This window comes from Amborella trichopoda, chromosome 5, assembly GCF_054954075.1.
Source record: "Amborella trichopoda isolate Santa Cruz 75 chromosome 5, AtrichopodaSantaCruz75HAP2 v2.0, whole genome shotgun sequence".
NCBI classification, from domain to species: domain Eukaryota; kingdom Viridiplantae; phylum Streptophyta; class Magnoliopsida; order Amborellales; family Amborellaceae; genus Amborella; species Amborella trichopoda.
The window spans coordinates 2,784,830-2,803,938 of NC_142340.1; the positions used below are offsets into that span (position 1 = coordinate 2,784,830).

The 19,109-nt window shown below is 33.0% G+C and overlaps 1 protein-coding gene across 12 annotated transcripts; it reads left to right on the plus strand.

Annotated features, from left to right (window-relative positions):
* The first annotated feature begins 3,313 nt into the window (after positions 1–3,313).
* LOC148781897 (carotenoid 9,10(9',10')-cleavage dioxygenase-like) lies at positions 3,314–17,294 on the plus strand. Of its 12 annotated transcripts, none has more exons than XM_088866811.1 (8): positions 3,314–3,576; positions 14,345–14,604; positions 14,773–14,974; positions 15,126–15,204; positions 15,306–15,387; positions 16,585–16,649; positions 16,727–16,882; positions 17,074–17,294. In XM_088866811.1, exons 5-8 carry the CDS (start codon positions 15,366–15,368, stop codon positions 17,203–17,205), a joined length of 375 nt encoding a protein of 124 aa, XP_088722937.1. In that variant the 5' UTR covers positions 3,314–3,576; positions 14,345–14,604; positions 14,773–14,974; positions 15,126–15,204; positions 15,306–15,365; the 3' UTR covers positions 17,206–17,294. The 12 variants fall into 12 exon arrangements, 11 of the variants coding, with proteins under 11 accessions (XP_088722937.1, XP_088722932.1, XP_088722938.1 ...); XM_088866812.1 differs by having other exon boundaries at positions 3,327–3,576; positions 14,345–14,587; XM_088866814.1 differs by lacking the exon at positions 3,314–3,576 and adding an exon at positions 11,451–11,818.
* The last annotated feature ends 1,815 nt before the right edge of the window (positions 17,295–19,109 follow it).

A 19,109-nucleotide genomic window follows, 5' to 3' on the forward strand; every position in this document is an offset into this window, starting at 1 on the left:
GATGGGCAGGGTAGAGAGAGAAGCGACAACAGCGTGGTGACAGCAGGTAGAGAGAGAGAGAGAGAGGGGTTGACAATGTAGAGAGAGAAAAAAAGAGTACGAGAGAAAAGCAAAGAGGGCCTGACAGTATACCAGGCCAGTGTAAAATGAGAGAAGAATGAAAGAGGGCCTCCCAGTTACTAGTAAAACAAGAGAGGAAAGCTACGAGGGCCCTTTTATTTGAACTATATTTGATGTTTAATATTTTTATGTTCATTCTCAAATTTATCTTTTTTTTATAAGAAAATTTAAACGATTATTTATTTTTTATACATAAGAAAGTCATAATGAATATTGATTGTTCGATATAAAATCAAGTGATAGAGAAATGTCATTGATTAGATACAAAGTTCAAAATAAAATTTCTACACCTTAATATACTAGATATCACTTTCAATGGCTAAAGACAATTGTTATCTCCTACCAAAAGTAAATAGTCTCATAATATATAACTTTTTTCTATAAATTATATTGAGCTCAAATTTCGTCGTCCATGCTTCTGACTATCACCTAATTATAAAAGCAATAAAAAATAATCATATAAAAAAAAAATGACTTCCATAATAGTATCGATATTATACATAAGAAATCAATAATTATTGCTGGTAAAAAGCGTCTTGGAAAGAGCGCATCTTTCTATATGAGCACATGGGATATATTTTCTTACATTTAAATATTTATTTAGTCTTCTATCTCTTCTTCCATTTAAATATGGGTGTAGTTTATATAGAGCCGAGGCTCTATACAATCAAATTTGAGCCTACCTTAAATAGTATCAAGAAATATGGTTTTAAAATTGAAAACTTTTGTAATAGTCTTAAATTATATTTTCATTTTTAATTATAAAATTTAAAACTTCAAAAATAGTGTAGATCGAATAGATCTATGAAAACTTGAAAATCTTGAAAATTGACGGTCAAAAAATGTGTTACAAGATGCATTATTTCCAAAACTTGAAATCCATTTTTTTCTCATGTTCATGCATCTTGATGTCGAGATGATCAATTTAATGATTTTTGGATATCAAAACATCTTCTTCTAGTGAAATTTTTGATATAGGCTCTAATTTGATTGTTAGAGCCTAGGCTCTATGTAAACTTTTCCCTTTAAAATATCGATAGCTGCACAAATCAAAATCCACGTTCCCCAATGTTTTCATCTTAACTGCAAGCGTAAACCATACGAGAAAAAATGATCCCTTTCCCCTCTCTTTTATTTTAATAAGTGTTATGAACTATTTATACCCCCACCAACTATGGTGTTGGAGATTTAGAAAAGATATTGGTGCATGGGTTTTAAACAGGGATTGGTTTTGAATGAATCGCGAAATTTAAAAAAAAAAAAATTCGCACTTTGTGTTTATTCAAAAACGCTCTTACAACTATCCATTTCACAATTTAAAGAACAAGAATGATTATGACCACTATACACAAAAGCTAAATGGTTTATTTATAGACAATCCTTATATTAATTGTTATAAGCATAACTCGTTTGGGAGCTCTTTTTTTCTTTTCATTTTTCTTTCTTGTAAAAAATTACAGGGACAAGTGATAAACCCCACACGCTCCTTAATACATCATGATAAATCCAAAAAGGGACGTACTCATGTAGGAGTATAGTGTAAATATACTACTTGGGTAAAAACATTTACTTGGAGGGCTTTTTTTCAATTTAAAATTTTGGGAACCACTTAATTATCACTAGATTATTAGATTCAAAAAGTGAAAGTTTGAAATTTGAGTTTTTTAACACTTAGACCACACCCTCTAAAACTTGGACGGTCTCCATCCCATCGTGAGACACTATGTTTTTCAAGTGTGTAGAGGTGCAATTAGGAATATTTTTAGCAAGGTTAATCAATGGGTTAAAAACGTTACATCCCAAAAATTTAGGATCCTTACGGTAATCCTAGGTTTGGTTTTACTTGAGGCAGTCATTGAACAGTGTACTCTCGAGGGAGTATAAATTCTTTTAATAATTTAAAAAGAAAAGAAAACCCCAACGCTTTTATCTTTAGCAATCCACAGCCCCTTTTTTGTATGATTGCCACGTGGGTCCTGTTACGGGTAACATGTGAAACAATTACATCCCTAAGGACCATAAATTCATCGCGTAAAATGCAAAGTCTTCCAACACTTTGGACCATAAAACCAATAAGGTTAAATAAAGGAAAACGGGCTCAGAACTCATTGAAACTTACAATTCAAGCATTAAAAAACTTTGATATTAATCAACATTAGGGCTGCAAAAAAAATTAGGATTTTAAATTCTAAAAATAATATATATTGTAGCAAATTATCGAGACCATCCATTTAGCATTAGAGATAAGTGCTTATAGATCCGCAAGATATATACATTTTTTTAGTTTCAAGTTTTATTTTGTTAGCATTCAAAATTGATTTTTGAGTCATCATAGGGATTTCCGTTGTCAAAAGTACTTTTCGGACAAAGATTTGAGGTAAGACGTTATTTTATTTTCATAAAACCTAGGCCTTCTAAAAACTTCATCCTCAAATAGAAGTTGTTTACTTCTCCCTTTCCTTACCATCGATAGAGCCTCTCTCTTTCATGACCGCCTCTTGCAATAGTCTCTCTCTCAAGATTGCTTCTCACTCCGACTGGCCTCCTCTCTTGAGGCGAGTTTTGGGGAAAGGTTCTCAACTTTAAATTTTAATGGTTATACAGCACTAAAATTCTTTCATATAAAGTATTTGATTTTTTGTACATTTTGGTAAATAAAATTTGTTTTATAGGACGGGGACCGTATTTTTATATTTACAATCTTCGAAGTACAAAGCATCTATTTTAAAGATGGATGCAAATAAGTGGTTCATTTAAAAATAAGTGAAACTAATAGTTTAAATAATTTTTTAATAAAATTAATATTTTTTATTTTTAAAACATTTACTTTTCATATTCATGATTTCCATATTAAAGATTATATATCAGTATGAATTAGGTCGAAAAATCCATCCTAAAAATATAATTTTTAGAGGTGGTTCATTTCTACACGGACTGATAGAAACCGTATGCTTTAATAAATCTTAATAATTACAGAGGACTAAAATGCCCTCGTAAACAATATAGACAGTATTGGATCGTTTGTACAGTTTGGTCAATCTTTTGTTACGCATGATGAGGCTCTACACTACCACGAATAAAAACTAAGTCCTAAACTACTTGTAAAAACGGGTAGGTTTATCTTTCCCACTAAATTATCCACAAAAAAAAAAAAAAAACTTAACAAAACCTAAAAAATAAATGGAAGGATGCCATAACATTACAATTATGCCCAAATACCCCACCCCTCCCAAGGTTCCAAGCATTATCACCAACTCTCTCTCAGTCTCTATCCACTGCTAGAAGCGCCATTGATAGTGTCTGTCCACATACTCTTGCAGCACAGCAGATCATTAGATTATGAAGGTTTACCCCTAATCTCCCCTTTCTGTCCACATACTCCTGCAGCAGAGCAGATCATTAGATTATGAAGGTTTACCCCTAATCTCCCCTGCAGCAGATCATCAGATTATGAAGGTTTACCCCTATCTCCCGCTCTGCGATTATGTTGGTTATTTGCCATCTCCTCCCTCTCTCTCTCTCTCTCTCTCTCTCTCTCTCTCTGCCCCTTTGCTTTATTGCCTACACTTTTTATTAGGCAAGGGATAATTTTTGCCTATGCTATACTTGCTCTTTGCTGTGCTCATATATTTATTCTCAAGTACTACACTAGGTTTACCACAACTTCTTTTTTATCCAAAACAGTCTTCCAGCTCAGGGATTTTATATTATTACTTTATTAATTTTGGATCCGTTGGGTCAGTGTCTGTGTCCGTGTCTGGATACAGATCTATTTATACCTATTTGAGATTGGGTTTGGGTTGGGGTTTGGATCTAGCCGGATCCGACCTATTCCCGATACATTGCGACCCTTGGTACCAATGGTTTAAAAAACGGATAGGTGACCCGGATCGGGCTTCCAAAAAACCGATCCGGATCGGCAAATCGGCGATTCGGATCGAGAATCGGGTCAATCGGTCAAAATAAAGCTTAAAAAAAATCCAAAAAAATTATTAAAATTCATTATAAATATTGTTTTTTAGGAATTCAATAAGAAATGAGGGTACTCCATTAAGAATTTTCATGTTTTTGAATGAATATGCGAATATTGATATGTTCTTTCCCTGCATGAACCGCCATTCAGCATTTAATTTACATCACACAAAAGGATAAATATAGAATTATCATGGAATAAGTATATCAACATACATGGACTACAATAAAGCATAAAATTAGTAACATATGATCTAAAAATAAAATGATAAACGACGTTATTGTTCTTCTTGGTCACGTTGGTGCCATTGATTGAATTCGTTTAACAATTCATTTATTCGATCTAAAAACGAATTATCGATATTAGCAGGTGTCTGACTATTCCCAAATCCCTGAGTGTTAGTGTTTTGTTGTGTTTTCAATCTAAAATCCCCGAAGATTGTCCATCCTTCATGCTCACCTGCACTGTCGTGCTCATCCCTACACTGTTGTTGTTGGGACTCGATATGTGAATAATATGGCTGTAATAGGGTGGCCTCAGAATCATCATCTCTTTCATTTTCTCTTTGAATAATATGGATTAAAAAACAATAATAACAAATTTTCAAAAAAATCGATCATAGATTAAAAAAAAAAAATCACAAATTTTCAAAAAATTCTATCATGGATTACAAAAAAAAATTCGATCATGGATTAAAAAAAAAAATCACAAAGTTTCAAAAAATTCTATCATGGATTACAAAAAAAAATTCGATCATGGATTAAAAAAAAAAAATCACAAATTTTCAAAAAATTCAATCATGGATTACAAAAAATTCGATCATGGATTACATAAAATTCGATCATGGATTACATAAAATTCGATCATGGATTACAAAAAAAACAAACAAAAAAAAACAAAAAATTCGATCATGGATTACAAAAAATTCAATTATGGATTACAAAAAACTCTATCATGGGTTACAAAAAAAACAAAAAATTCAATCATGGATTACAAAAAAAAAAACAAACATTTCGATCATGGATTACAAAAAAAAAACAAACATTTCGATCATGTATTACAAAACATTCGATCATGGATTACAAAAAATTCTATCATGGGTTACAAAAAAAAACAAAAAAACAAAAAATTCAATCATGGATTGCAAGAAAAAAAAAAACAAACATTTCGATCATGGATTACAAAAAATTCGATCATGGATTACAAAAAATTCTATCATGGGTTACAAAAACAAAAAAAAACAAAAAATTTGATCATGGATTACAAAAAAAAAAAAAAACAATTCGATCATGGATTACAAAAAAATCGATCAAGTATTACAAAAAAATCTATCGTGGATTTAAAAAAATAAAAAAAGTTCCATACGGGACTCGCCGATTCACTGTACTGACTCGCCAATTCAGTACAGTGAATCGCCCGAGTCACTGCACTGAATCGTCCGGTTCTCTCTAAAACCGGACGATTCCCATTTTTTTCGCCTATTCGATCCGTTCATGGCGATTCCCGAGTCGACTCGGCGTTTTTTTAAACACTGCATGGTACAATGGAAGTTCTCGAGGAACTTCACATGCCCCAGCCATTAAATGCCAAAACCGGACAGCAGGGATGGATCGTGCTAAAAGTACCAGTTTTAGCTTATGAATTACTCGCTTTAAGTGAAGGAATGATACATCAAACAGCTGTGGTAACGTAAGGTTTCAGCAAAAACATATTGCCCTTAGGATATGTTTAGGGAAATTATCATAAATATATTTTAATTTTTTATTTAATTGGAAAGATATTTTTAACTTTCATAAATTTCATTTATATTTTTTTTTTATATTTAATTTTGACATTGTTTTTTATCAAAATAGCTTTAACGGTAGTTGTATTACAGTGAAAGCCCTATCATAAAGTATCGTAATGCAATAGTAATTACGGTCATGCGTCTACTATAAAGGCTATTTTGGTTAAAAAAGAAAATCAAAATTGAGAAAAAAAAAATGTGTGGACGAGATTTATGAAAGTTGAGGTTTTTTTTTCAACAATTAAAGTATATTTCTGATAATTTCTCAAATATTTACTTACATAAATTGTCTAAATGCATGTGCAAATATTTTACGATGGTAAAATATTTTACTGTGAAAGGGCCACAACATGGTAAAATAAAACCACACCTCAAGAAAATATTCTGAGGGGAATTTTTGTACACCGAAGATGAACTATTTTATGAAGGGTGTGGTTTGTATAGAGCCGACGCTCTAAATAATCAAATTAGAGCCCACCTTCAAATAATGTCGAGAAATAATGTTTCAATACCGAAAGTCTTTGTGATAGTCTTAAAATATATTTTCATCTTTAATTATAAAATTTAAAATTTCAAAAATTGTGTAGATCAAGTAGATCTATGAAAACTTAAAATTTAAAATTTCAAAAATTGTGTAGATCAAGTAGATCTATGAAAACTTGAAACTTTTGAAAATTGACAGTCCAAAAATACATTACAAGATGAACTATTTTCAAAACTTGAAATCCATGTTTTTCTCATGTCTATGCATCTATATAATATATAAAACATAATAGAATATATAATATAATATAATATGAAGAATATATAATATTTATATATTCATATTATATATTATATTATATTATATATTATATTATATTATATTATATTATATATTATATTATATTTATATTATATTATATGTATTTATATTATTCACATTTTATAATATATAAATATCATATATTATATTATATATAATAAAATAAATATAAATTATATTATATTATGTTATATATATATATATATATATATATATATATATATATATATATATATATATGGGGAATGATTTCATGCAATGGTTGTAGAGTAATATAATGCAACCACACTTCTAGAAAGCCATATTTAATACATTTGTATGACCCCAAATTTTACACACCCACTCCTTTCATCCTAATAATCATTATTAAAAAAATAAAATTCAATTTGCATCCAAGATATAGTCAAAAGGAGCACCCTCCAACAATGAATTTCGATCATCTATTTGATGAAGTTCAAGATTTAAACCTTTACAAATTCAAAATCAATTTTTTATTTTTTAGCATTGTTAATCTAATGATACTAAAGCAATCTAAAAATCTTGAAAAGAAAAAAGTCATTCCAAGGCCCTGATCTAAGCATCTCATTAATATGGATGGCCTATATTAGTTGGGCTCAAAAAACATATTTTGGGGTGTATTTTCAAATTTTCCTTTTTTATGATCATTCTTTAGATTGAATACAACTTATATTTAAAATTTGGGGTTAAACAAATGGGTATAACATAGCTTTTGAAGGTTGTTGCATTATATTACTATGCAATCGTTGCATGAAATCACTCCCCTATATATATATATATATATATATATATATATATATATATATATGAGGTAATGATTTCATGCAACCGTTGTATAGTAATATGATGCAACAACATTAAAAAAACCATCTTATGACCATTTGTTTGATCCAAATTTTGAAAGACGCACTCTTTTCATTCTAATGAACAATCACAAAAAAAAAAAAAATTGAAATCACTACCTAGAAAGTATTTTTTTAGTCTAATTAACATAGGCCGTTCATTTTGGTAAGATACTTAGATCTAGGCCTTATAATGATTTTTTCATTTCGAATTTTTTTGGATGGCTTTATTATCATTAGATGAACAATGTTAAAAATTGATTTTGAATTTATAAATGCTAAGATCTTGAAATTCACAAAATGAATGGTCTAGATTCGCTTTTGGAGGAGACTCATTTTGACCATATCTAGGGTTCAAATTGAACTTTTATTATATTTTGAGGGATTGATTATTGAGATGAAGAGAGTGTGTGTATAAATTTGGGGTCATACATATACACAAACATGATTTTCTAGAAGTGTCGTTGCATTATACTATGATACAACTGTTGCATTGATCATTGCTCATATATATATATATATATATATATATATATATATATATATATATATATATATATATATATATATATATATATATATATATATATATATATATATATATATATATATATATTATATTATATATTCAAGGTTTTGTGTCTTCACACCAACCAAGCGCTACCAAACATATGAATTTGTTTACGCAATGTTTTTTAAATGTGCTACCAAACATTATACAAAGAATGTATATGTAAATATTTTTCGGGGAATATTTACGAGCGAACCAAACGTGCCCTTATTGTGTATGAGTGTTTTTTTTTTTTTTGGGTGTGGTTTCTACGAGTTGCAACCTTAAACAATCCAATTAAGGAGCACATCCAAATTTTATCAAAACATGTAACTTTGTTGTAAAAAATTATAAGGATTATCTTATCAAGTGCGGTTTGTATAGAGCCGAGGCTCTAAACCGTCAAAGTAGAGCCCACCTTCAAATAGAGTCGAGAAATATAGTTTAAATACTGGAAATCTTTATGCTAGCCTTAAAATATATTTTCATATCTAATTATAAAACGTAGACCTTAAAAAACAGTGTAGATTGAGCAAATCTATGAAAACTTTAAAATGTTAAAATTTGACGGTCCAGAAATACATTACAAGATACACTATTTCCATAACTTGAAATCCATTTTTTTTTTGATGTCCATGCTTCTTGGTGTCAAGATGATCAATTTGACGATACTTTCAAAACCACCTCTTCTAGTGAAACTTTTGAGGTAGGCTATGATTTGATTGTTTAGAGCCTAGGCTCTATATAAATTTTTTCTTTATCTTAAAATCCATTTTGACAATCAATTATCAAATTTTAAATTCCAAAAATGGTTAAAATCAAGTAGATCTATAAACATATGAAAATTTTGAAAACGGACAGTCAAGATAATGTGTTTCAAGATGAACAATTTTTGGGACTCAAAACCTTTGTTTTTTCATATTCATACATCTCGATGTTGAGATGATCAATTAGAGTTTTTCTTTATTTTTTGGTGAGTCAGTGAGGAGAGGGCCCCTACCATTGGTAGGAATTGAGCCTAGGTCGTAGCGTAATTAGAAGATTCTTCAACATTAAAATAACATTTTCCTGTGGAATTTTTAGGTGCATCTTTAATCCTATATTTTAAAGTTACAACCTTATATAAACTCTTTTTCTTTTCTTTTTTTTGTTTTGGTTTTTTGAATGTTCTTATTATATACGAGATTTAATATATGCGAAAAGATCATGTCCACCCACCGCCTGACAACTACAGTGTCAGCCAACGGCCCAAATTGAATCTGGGCCCAATCCAATTATCACAACCTCATTTTCTATTTGAATTTTCATTTTTTTTTTATATATAAATCCAAATCACTTGAAATTTAGAACGTCTATTTTCAAAAAATAGTAGAATCTACTAAAAATATTTAAAAAATAATTCAAAAAATATAAATTGACCAAAATACCCCTGAAATGCTTTGGGGGTATTTTGGTCAATTTATATTTTATGAATTATATTTTTATATTTAAGTACATCTTAATGAGTATAATGTACGCCTAAATTTTCAAGTGATTTAAATTGTAGAAAAAAAAAATTCAAATATGAAACAAGGTCGTGACCATCAATCGGCCCAAATTTAATCTAAGCCATTGGCTGACAATTATAGCAGTCAGCCCGTGGGCTGACCGCATCCATTCCCTTAATATATTATTTAGGAATGACAGGAGTGTGCTTTATACAATCAAAGTAAAGCGCATCTCCAAATCCAATGGGAAGTTAACAATGTAAAACAACTACAATGGCTGAAAAATCCATTGTCACTAGGGCTGCCAATGGTTTGGGTCAGGCCTCGGGCGTTCGGGCAAGGCCATTTTGGGCCTATTATGGGCCCAGGTCATAATTGTTGGGTCTATGTGGCCTTTTAAAGGCCTTATGAGTGTGTATTGCAATACTTTTATTATAGTGAAACATAAACTCAGTGGGAGTGTGGTCCCTCGAAGACCATACTAAGCGAATGAAGTTTGCTTATACCGGACTGTGCTTATCGATCTAGGCCAGTCGGTTGGAAAACCTAAGGTACCTGGGAATAAAGAATTAATCGATGAGGGTTTTGGGTTGGCCCTTGATGAGGTCGGAGCTTATGCCTAAATGAGAGAGCCGAGGGACTGTGTGACCCTTGTGTGTGATGGTAGGCCTACTGAGATGGGGGCCAAAACCTCATCCATATTTCATCATACGGTATACATATTAATAGATCGTTCGGAAAAGTTAGATATTCACATTTGAGTGAAGCGTATGCATGTGCGAAAGATACCCCTATGCGCCATAGAGCTGTGGTCGTATCAGGTCGTGGTGACCTTGGCTCGTCTCGAGAGAAAGACCTGTAATCCACAAACTGGGATTGTGACCCCTTGATTCATCGACATAACTTTGATGACACGCTAATGAACCCCTGCTTGGACTGTGGGTCATGGGAAACACTAGGTCCATTCAATAAAGCTAGTGTGGTCTGTAGTCCATAGTTGAAGGTGGAGTACCCCATTATGACAGATTGAATTCCTAAAACCATATGGATTCTTTTCCTATCATATTAATTTAATTATGTTCATTTTATTATTGAAATGATTTTAGTTTTATTATTTGAATTTTTTTGAATTTTTATGAATCTCTCAATATTTTAATTATGATTTTTGGAATTATAAAAATACAGTTATTGATTTTACAAAGTTGTAAACATTCAAAAATATATTAATTCGTTTTATTTAATTTTAAAAAAAATTATAAATTTCCATGGGAGGCCCAAAGTGCACATGGGCCCACCATGTGGCATGTGGGTGGGGGCCCACATGTGCCACAAAGGGGTAGCAGGCCCCACCCTTTGGATTCTCTTTAATTGCTTTATGTTCAAGACTTTAAGTTAAGGTAAGTTTGATTTGTGGCATGTGGTCAAATCTTGGAAGGAAAATATTGACCATGGCTTTATTTATTTTATAGCAAGTTTGCTTTAAAGGGATATGGTCAATTTGAATAGATAGTAAATACTGACATTATCTTATTTATATTTGGTAGTATTTATTTATTTAATAATATTTGACATATCCTTATGGAACATGTGACATGGATCATGCAATTTTATGGAATGCATGATATTTTTTTTATTTAAATATATTGATGGGAAAATAGTTTAAGGAAAGAGAGATAATGGTTCAAACACCTTCCATAATGTTGATGGCCCATCTGTGGACTGGATGGCTCAAATCTCTCACTCTACAAGTCACCTTGATCAACGGTCTAGATTCAATCTCATGAAAGAGGCAAACTATGAGAAAACGTTAAGAAACCTTAAACCTAATATCCACTATAAATAGAGCTGCTCCCCCCCCAATCTTTACACAACCTCTCTCTCTGCGATAACCTCTTTCTCACCTCTGTCTCTTAGAGCAGCATGCCCCACTCTCTCTCCGATAACCTCTTTTTCACCTCTCTCTCCTAGAGCAGCATGCCCCACTCTCTCTCCTCCATATTTCTCTCTCTAATTCTCTCTCTCCAAAACTTGAGATAGTACCCTCTCTCCTCTCTAGACCTAAGTTCATTTTAAGGGTTATAAGTTAATTTTGGGGGTTAAGGTTTAGTAGAGATTTTAAGGGGTGGTTACCTAGTTTGGCCAAAATCAGCTATCCCGGTTCGAGATTGAAACTAGACCACATATCCTGCGCCATTGGATGTGGTGACTCTGTGTAGGGTGTAAAAAGCCAGGTTGAGGTAATCTCCGGTAGATTTCTTTTATTTGTTTGTTCTTTTATTTTATATTCTCAAGCACAGTATTAGATTGTATGAATGGCATCAAGTAGTCGAGATTTATTTTATTGATGTGTTATTTATTTTTAGAATTTCTATTGTTTGTAATAAGACCATCTGTGAGTGATATTGTTGCCAAAATTATAAGGAGTGATTATAATTAAAAAAAATAAAAAAAAATTGTATTTCCCCGGTAAAAGATCACATAGGCCTTTTTTTTCAATTAGGAAATATTGCTTCACTAGGCCGGGCCTCTACCCGACCGGCCCGAAAATGGTCCAAGAAAACCCAAAAACTTGCCACCAAGCTGTATAGCTCGGTAAGCCAAAAAATTTTGGCTCTATGATAAGGATCAATAGAAAAAGAGGGGATAAATGAACTAAAACTCCATTAGAATCAAATGGACATTAATGTCAAAGAAAGGTAGAGGCAAAACAGATCTAATTCTATTTCCAAATTATGGGATTCATTTAAAAGAAAAGCTTCACTGTCATTTTGTTATGATACAATGTTACTTGCATTTTTTTTAATCATATAGGAGCTCGTAGGCATTCTCTTACAGAGTTTTCAAAAAGTGAAAGCACCCTGTCTGTAAGCTTCAAGAACTTATCATTGTGAAAACTGTAAATTCACCCTTTTTCTTACCACCTTTGGCGCCGCGAAAACTAATTTCTTAATATTTCCTTTACATATAACAATTTCCCAAATATTATTCAAATTTTAAACTTTGCCAAACATTTTTTTTTTCCAAAGAAGTATATTTGATGCTTTTGATTTATGAACAAAACAGCTTAAAATAATGGAAAATGTCACATAGATGCTCAAAATGAAATTCCTAAACCACATGTTTTAGTAGAGGAAAGCATTCTATTCAGAATTCATACCCAACATCCACTATCCATGTTTATCCAACATAATGTGTGATGAGCTACTGCCCACTTTTTTATCGCCACCGATTTGGCAGAACAGTTACTCAATTCCACTGCATGGATGGTAAATGTTGGGTAAAATACTCGAACACCATGCACGTACGAAATATAATATCGGGCCCCATTTCAGTAGCATCTGTTAGATGGACAGGGATAAAATAGTTATTCAAAATAAAATTGGCAGTCCATGCTAAATTCAAATTGCTGATATTTAGAGTTCTCTTCTAAAGAAAAAGAAGTTTCACCATGGAAGTAACAAACATAGGTCCAAATCCAACACTGGAGGAAGATCATTCGAGTCTGCGACACTCTTCACAATGGCTTACAGCATAATACTTCATGGCATGTCTTTGTAATACAGTACAAGGTTCAACCATAGCTACAGAAACTACTTCTTATCAGAAAATGGATTTAAGTCACCGTGTCATTCATGCCTATGGATCACGAAGAAAACCTTCAGCGACCACATCTCATGCTCAATTAAGGTCAACTGTGCATGTGACCGTCTAGGTACAATGCATCATTTGTGTTTGTAATCTCTCTCTCTCTCTCGACTTACCCTTTTTTTAATCTCTCTCTCTCTCTCAATGGAGATTGTTCATTGAGAAAGCTCATGTTTGTGATCTTGCAAACTGTAATAGCCTCATCCTTCAAAAGATTGGCCAGGACTTTCCTTGAAGGAAAAAATTACTAAGACTCTACAAAGTATTTCTAAAGTTTTCTTGGATGCTTTTATGGACAATGTCTTTCATTTCGTCAAACAACCCATGCTGGTTCAGGACTTTCCTTGAAGGAAAAAATTACTAAGACTCTACAAAGTATTTCTAAAGTTTTCTTGGATGCTTTTGTGGACAATGTCTTTCATTTCGTCAAACAACCCATGCTGGTTCAGGAGGTATGGTGGATTCTCCCTTATAACTAAATTTGTAGCATGTTTAGTTTAATGGTTGTCAGGTTAAAAGAATTAGTGTGCGATTGGATAACATAGTAGTTGAGTTAGAAGCTTTGGCCATTGAATGTTAATCCTTTAGATTACATCATCTGCCAATCTATAAAAAAAATAGTCATAAGACGTACTTTTGAGCATTGTTTCAAATATTGGAGACGGTTCCCGACTCGCCAGGGATCGATTCTGATTCAATCCCATTCGACTTGGGTGATTCCCTCGCTGGATCAGTCCATATTTAACAAAGAAATTAAAAGGAGAAGCCAATAAGAAATTAAAAGAGGAACCTGGTTACCTAGCCAACATCCTGATCCGACTTTTGGGTGTATATCATATTTCATCTAGAAATGAGTTATATCTTATCATTTTTAGAACTTTATTTCTATAACATCCTTGGGATCATTTTAGCGCAACTATGCACCTGTAAATCCAATTGATGAGGCAGTTATGATTTCAAGTGTCGAAGGACAGATACCAAATGACTTTCCTGAAGGGGTCTACATTAGAAATGATATGTATTATCATGCACTATGGATAGATTTTGAAGTTTTCCTTGCGTTTCAACTCACTCTTTATTAGTTTCTCTTTTACTTTCTCAATGATGTATATAAACAGGCCCCAATCCTTTATTTGGAGAAGTGACTGCAACTCAATCCATCTTTGGAAGATCAAGTGCTATTTGGGTAGAAGGTGATGGAATGCTCCATGCATTGTATTTCCACAAGGACAGCAAAGGGGGTTGGAGCCTTTCATATAAAAACAAATACATTGAGTCTGATTCCGTTACATTAGAGAGGGAAAAGAATAAACCCCTGTTTCTTCCCATTGTAGAAGGGCAACCTGCTGCAGTTTTAGTTGGTACACTTCTAAATCAGGCAAACCATCATAACTTTGATCAAGGAGATCAACATGTTTAAATGAGAAATACCTAGAATGGAGAGAGAGAGAGAGAGAGAGAGAGAGAGAGAGAATTAATATAGAACTCCACCTGAACAACCTTGAAAGGCCTGTCTATCAGTCTTATTTTCTTTTGATTTCTACAGTTGAGATTCGGCAAGCATTACCGAGATATGAACAAAGCATTACGGAGATATGAACAATACTAACGTTTTCGAACATGGGGGAAAGGTCTTCTCAATTGCAGAGAATCATTTGCCTTATGAGATTGACATCTCCAGCCTAGACACCAAGGATGCATGGGACATCAATGGAGCATGGGATCATCCTTTCACGAGCCATCCGAAGGTATACATAAGCAAACTTTGTTAATAATGCTTGTGATCCTGAATTATTTCTATAACAGTTAAACATGAGCTTTGGTTACAAGAGAGTCCTAGAAATTATTTAGACTATACTACGATAGAATCTTATACTTATTTCCACAATGTATTATTAGAGGGATCCACAAACTGGGGAGTTGGTTATGATGGGCATAGATTCAAAGAAGCCATTTTATGTATTAGGAGTGATATCAGGTACCTACTACATTGACACTATGCAAATCTACCCATAAGCACTCCATTTCAGCTTGCCTTATGCCTCTCTCTCTCTCTCTCTCTCTCTCTCTCTCTCTCAGCCGATGGGAAGAGGACGGTGAATAAAGTTGACCTTAAATTTGAAAGGAGCCCTTTAGTTCATGAGATTGCTATCACCAAAAAGTGAGCTCTGCCCAACTTTTCTTCCGTCACTTAATTTACTATAGTTCTTATTGGATTTATGCAATTATAGATTATGATTTTATATTGTCACTATTCTCATTCAAATAGTTTACGATGATGAGAAATGATGCCTATACTCGAGCAATTTCTGGAGTTGAATGAGCATGTTTTTTGCACATATCTTGAGAACCATGTTGAAACTAATAGATTTATAAACAATGCAATTATTGACAATTCATTGCAATTGTTCAAGTTTAAGAAGTTCGCATCCTCATATTGCATAGATGCGTACTAATCACTGAAATTACTACATGGATTTCAGCTTTAATGTCATAATGGATTATGCCCTTATCATTGACCCAAAAAGACTAATCAATGGAGGACAGTAAGTTCTCTGAAACTTTCATTGCAAAAAGAAATGGAGTTTTGAATTCTTACCTACCCAAAAAGGAACGGAAACCACAAATTCCTCATGAGTTCTCAGTGCAGGTTAATAAAGTTTGAGAAACATCAGAAAGCAAGAATTGGAGTAATGCCACGCTATGGAGATGTGAATTCCACAACTTGGTTTGATGTAAAAACACCTTGCACTTTTCACATAAGGAGATGAGGTGAGCACCAGAATATGACTCTAATTTTTGTTATCATATCAGAAAACAAGCAACAATTAGATAATGATGCAATGCGCAATACATCCATTAACTTTATAATTTTCAATTACCAACATTACCAATATTAACATTTCATTTTCCAATAAAACAAGGTTGTGGTAAGAGGATGCCGGGCTGAAGGATCCATCATACCGGGTCCTGATCTTGGTGTCAATAAAATTGAATCATTTCGCAGAGCTTTTATACCCTTTGGAAGAGAAGAAGGATCTGATCCTTCTATTGATGGAATATTGTTCACTCATGTTTACGAATGGAGATTGAACATGAAAAATGGTTCAGTAAAAGAAGGATAGCTCACTGGATTAGATGTCTCTATGGATTTCCCGACTATAAACAACAAATTTATGGGTCTAAAGAATAACTATGGATATACCTGAGTTGTGGATTCCACGGAAAGCTCAAGAATCGCTAACATAATTCTAAGCCATTAAGTCTTTTTTACTATACACAACGAGGCCTTATGTGTGCGTGTGTATGTCATCCGTCTATTTGATATTTGTGTCTGATTTTCCTTTTTCACTGCTAGGTTTGGCAACATATAATATGTTTGCAAAGCTAAATTTTGAGGACCTTGAGGAATCCCATGTTCAGGTAAGATCATATTTATCTTGTTCCATACCATTGCTTAATACAAACTTTCCCAAAGATACTAATCAATGGAAATGCAGGGTGCTGAGGAGAGGAGAATTAAGATAGAATACCATAGGCTTGAGGAAAACCAGCATTGCTCTGGGGCTGTATTTGTGTCAAGACCAGGGGGCACTGATGAAGATGATGGATGGATAGTTTGCTATGCTCATAATGAGAATACCAATATCTCTGAAGTATGAATTTCCCTTTTTTTTTTCTTTTTTTTCCTTTTATTTTTTTTTTTTGAGGACTTATAACTCTATGTCAATTTTTCCTTCATTCCTCTTCCTTTCCTCCCTCTAAGAAAGAAAAATAAAAAGTAGAATGGCATAACATTGAAGACCACAAGGTTTCAGTCTCTAATAGTTTCAATGTTGTACTGCAGGTTCAGATGATAGCTGCAAAGAAATTCACAGAAGCACCTGTTGCTAAAACAACTATACCATGTAGGGTTCCTTATGGTTTTCATGGAACTTTTATTTGTAAAACCAAAAACGATTTCTCCAAATGTATATAGACTTCAAAATCATAGTGTGCAACCATTGCTCCAAAGTGGCGATTTGGAACAGATTATCATGAATAGAATATATTGTTAGCTGTCAAAAAGTAATGAAATGCTAATGCAGCGCTGCATATAATCTGCATTTTCTAACTAGACTTCCTGATAATAATCTTAATAGAGGATCAACACAGAAAATGAACAAGAAAACTCTTGGGCACGAAAGCTGGCTGATGAGTCATGTTTCAGCACTTTACATAAAAAGAGAATTTCATATCTATATTACTACAGGGTTTAAATGAAGATTAGATAGTGCCTACTCTGGAATGGAGCATGAGATAAAGAAGAGATACATGATTTAGAGATTCCCATGGAAGAAACATGTGCTTCAAGGTGTCTCAACAGCTCCGTTCACATTTTTCACAGCATTGTTCAATAAATTACAATGGTTCTAATATCACTGTGAAAAGTAGAGAGACTATTATTGAAGCTCTGTACTCAGCTTGAATATCATTTGAAAATATAAGAGAGAGAGAGCGAGAGATAGAGAAAGAGAGACCACTTTTTCAAGTCTGAGTGCTTAGTAACCAATACTGTCAGATTGACCATGGGGTAATCCATAATGTGGACCTTCTAAAGTTGTTGGATTCATGGTTTAGAGTTAATATTTACAATTGGGGTAGTGTCTGATAATTGGTTTGCTAAAATAAACCTTGCTAGATGCACAAAAATGTGTGCAGAAACATCTCTATCCACCAAAAATAAAAACAACAAACATACAAGAACTTTTCATTTATCAGATTAATAGGGTTCTCCCCTGTATAACCTGATTTTGGCCATGAAAAAAGCTTATCAACATCAATAAACAAATGAAACTATATAGAAGCATTATTTGCAATGAATTGTAAACCCAAAGCCACCAAAACTTGAGCTGAAATAAGAGCTTTCAACTAAGTTCATGGCAATATGTCATACTGAGAACCAATATCTTTGTCTAATAAGTATCAGCCATTAAGGAAATAGCAACATACACCCATCCACAAATTTAGAGATAAAAGCCAAAGCTACTAGACTTGACAAGCTATTAAAATGAGCCATAATCCACTTGGGTCATGTTGGTATGATGGAATGTGTATGGTGATGGAGACAGAATTCGAGATGATCCAAATGCTTAGTCACAATCTCTCTCCACCATGATCCATGCTTCCTAAATATATCATAGATAATCATAGTCCATTAAGTAATCAATAAAACACATGTGTATAAATAAGACGAGAATGCACAAAATGCTAAAACCGAGAACCGCTAAAATATTTCCACCATCCTAATTGGATATAACATGATCAATAAGACTCCAAATGCTTGTTTCTATATTCTATGCCTTTAACCTTATAAATAACTTCTACTAAAAATTTATTGGAATTTATTGCATAAATAGGTCAATTCCTACAGATCAGAGTTTAAAAAATCTCATGAATCCGTCTTAGAATTCCGAGTTACTGGATGAACTGCGTCTTATCAGTGTCCAAACCAAGTCTACTAGAGTGTGTCTGAAATTACAAAAAATCCAATCAATGTCCTTCAAAAAAATCAGGTTTCTAGAAACAGCCCTCGACAGTCCGACTTGCCAAAGGTAATTGGCCAAGCCCTGGAGCCGGTCCGGTTAAAACTTTGATGTAGACTAATAGTTTTGGAAGATCACTTTCAACTGTCTGATGTAAATTGTTTCAATATTAAGAGAATAAAAAAGGTATATATATATCTAATATGGGTGCATGGCCCATACATAAATAACCTCACCTAGAAAATGGAACATGTCTCAGTTTTGTGGAATTTAAGGAGCTTTTATAGCAGTAAGAGTTTTGTGGAATTTAAGGAGCTTTCATAGCAGTAAGGGTGGCACTGGGCTGGATGAACAGGCC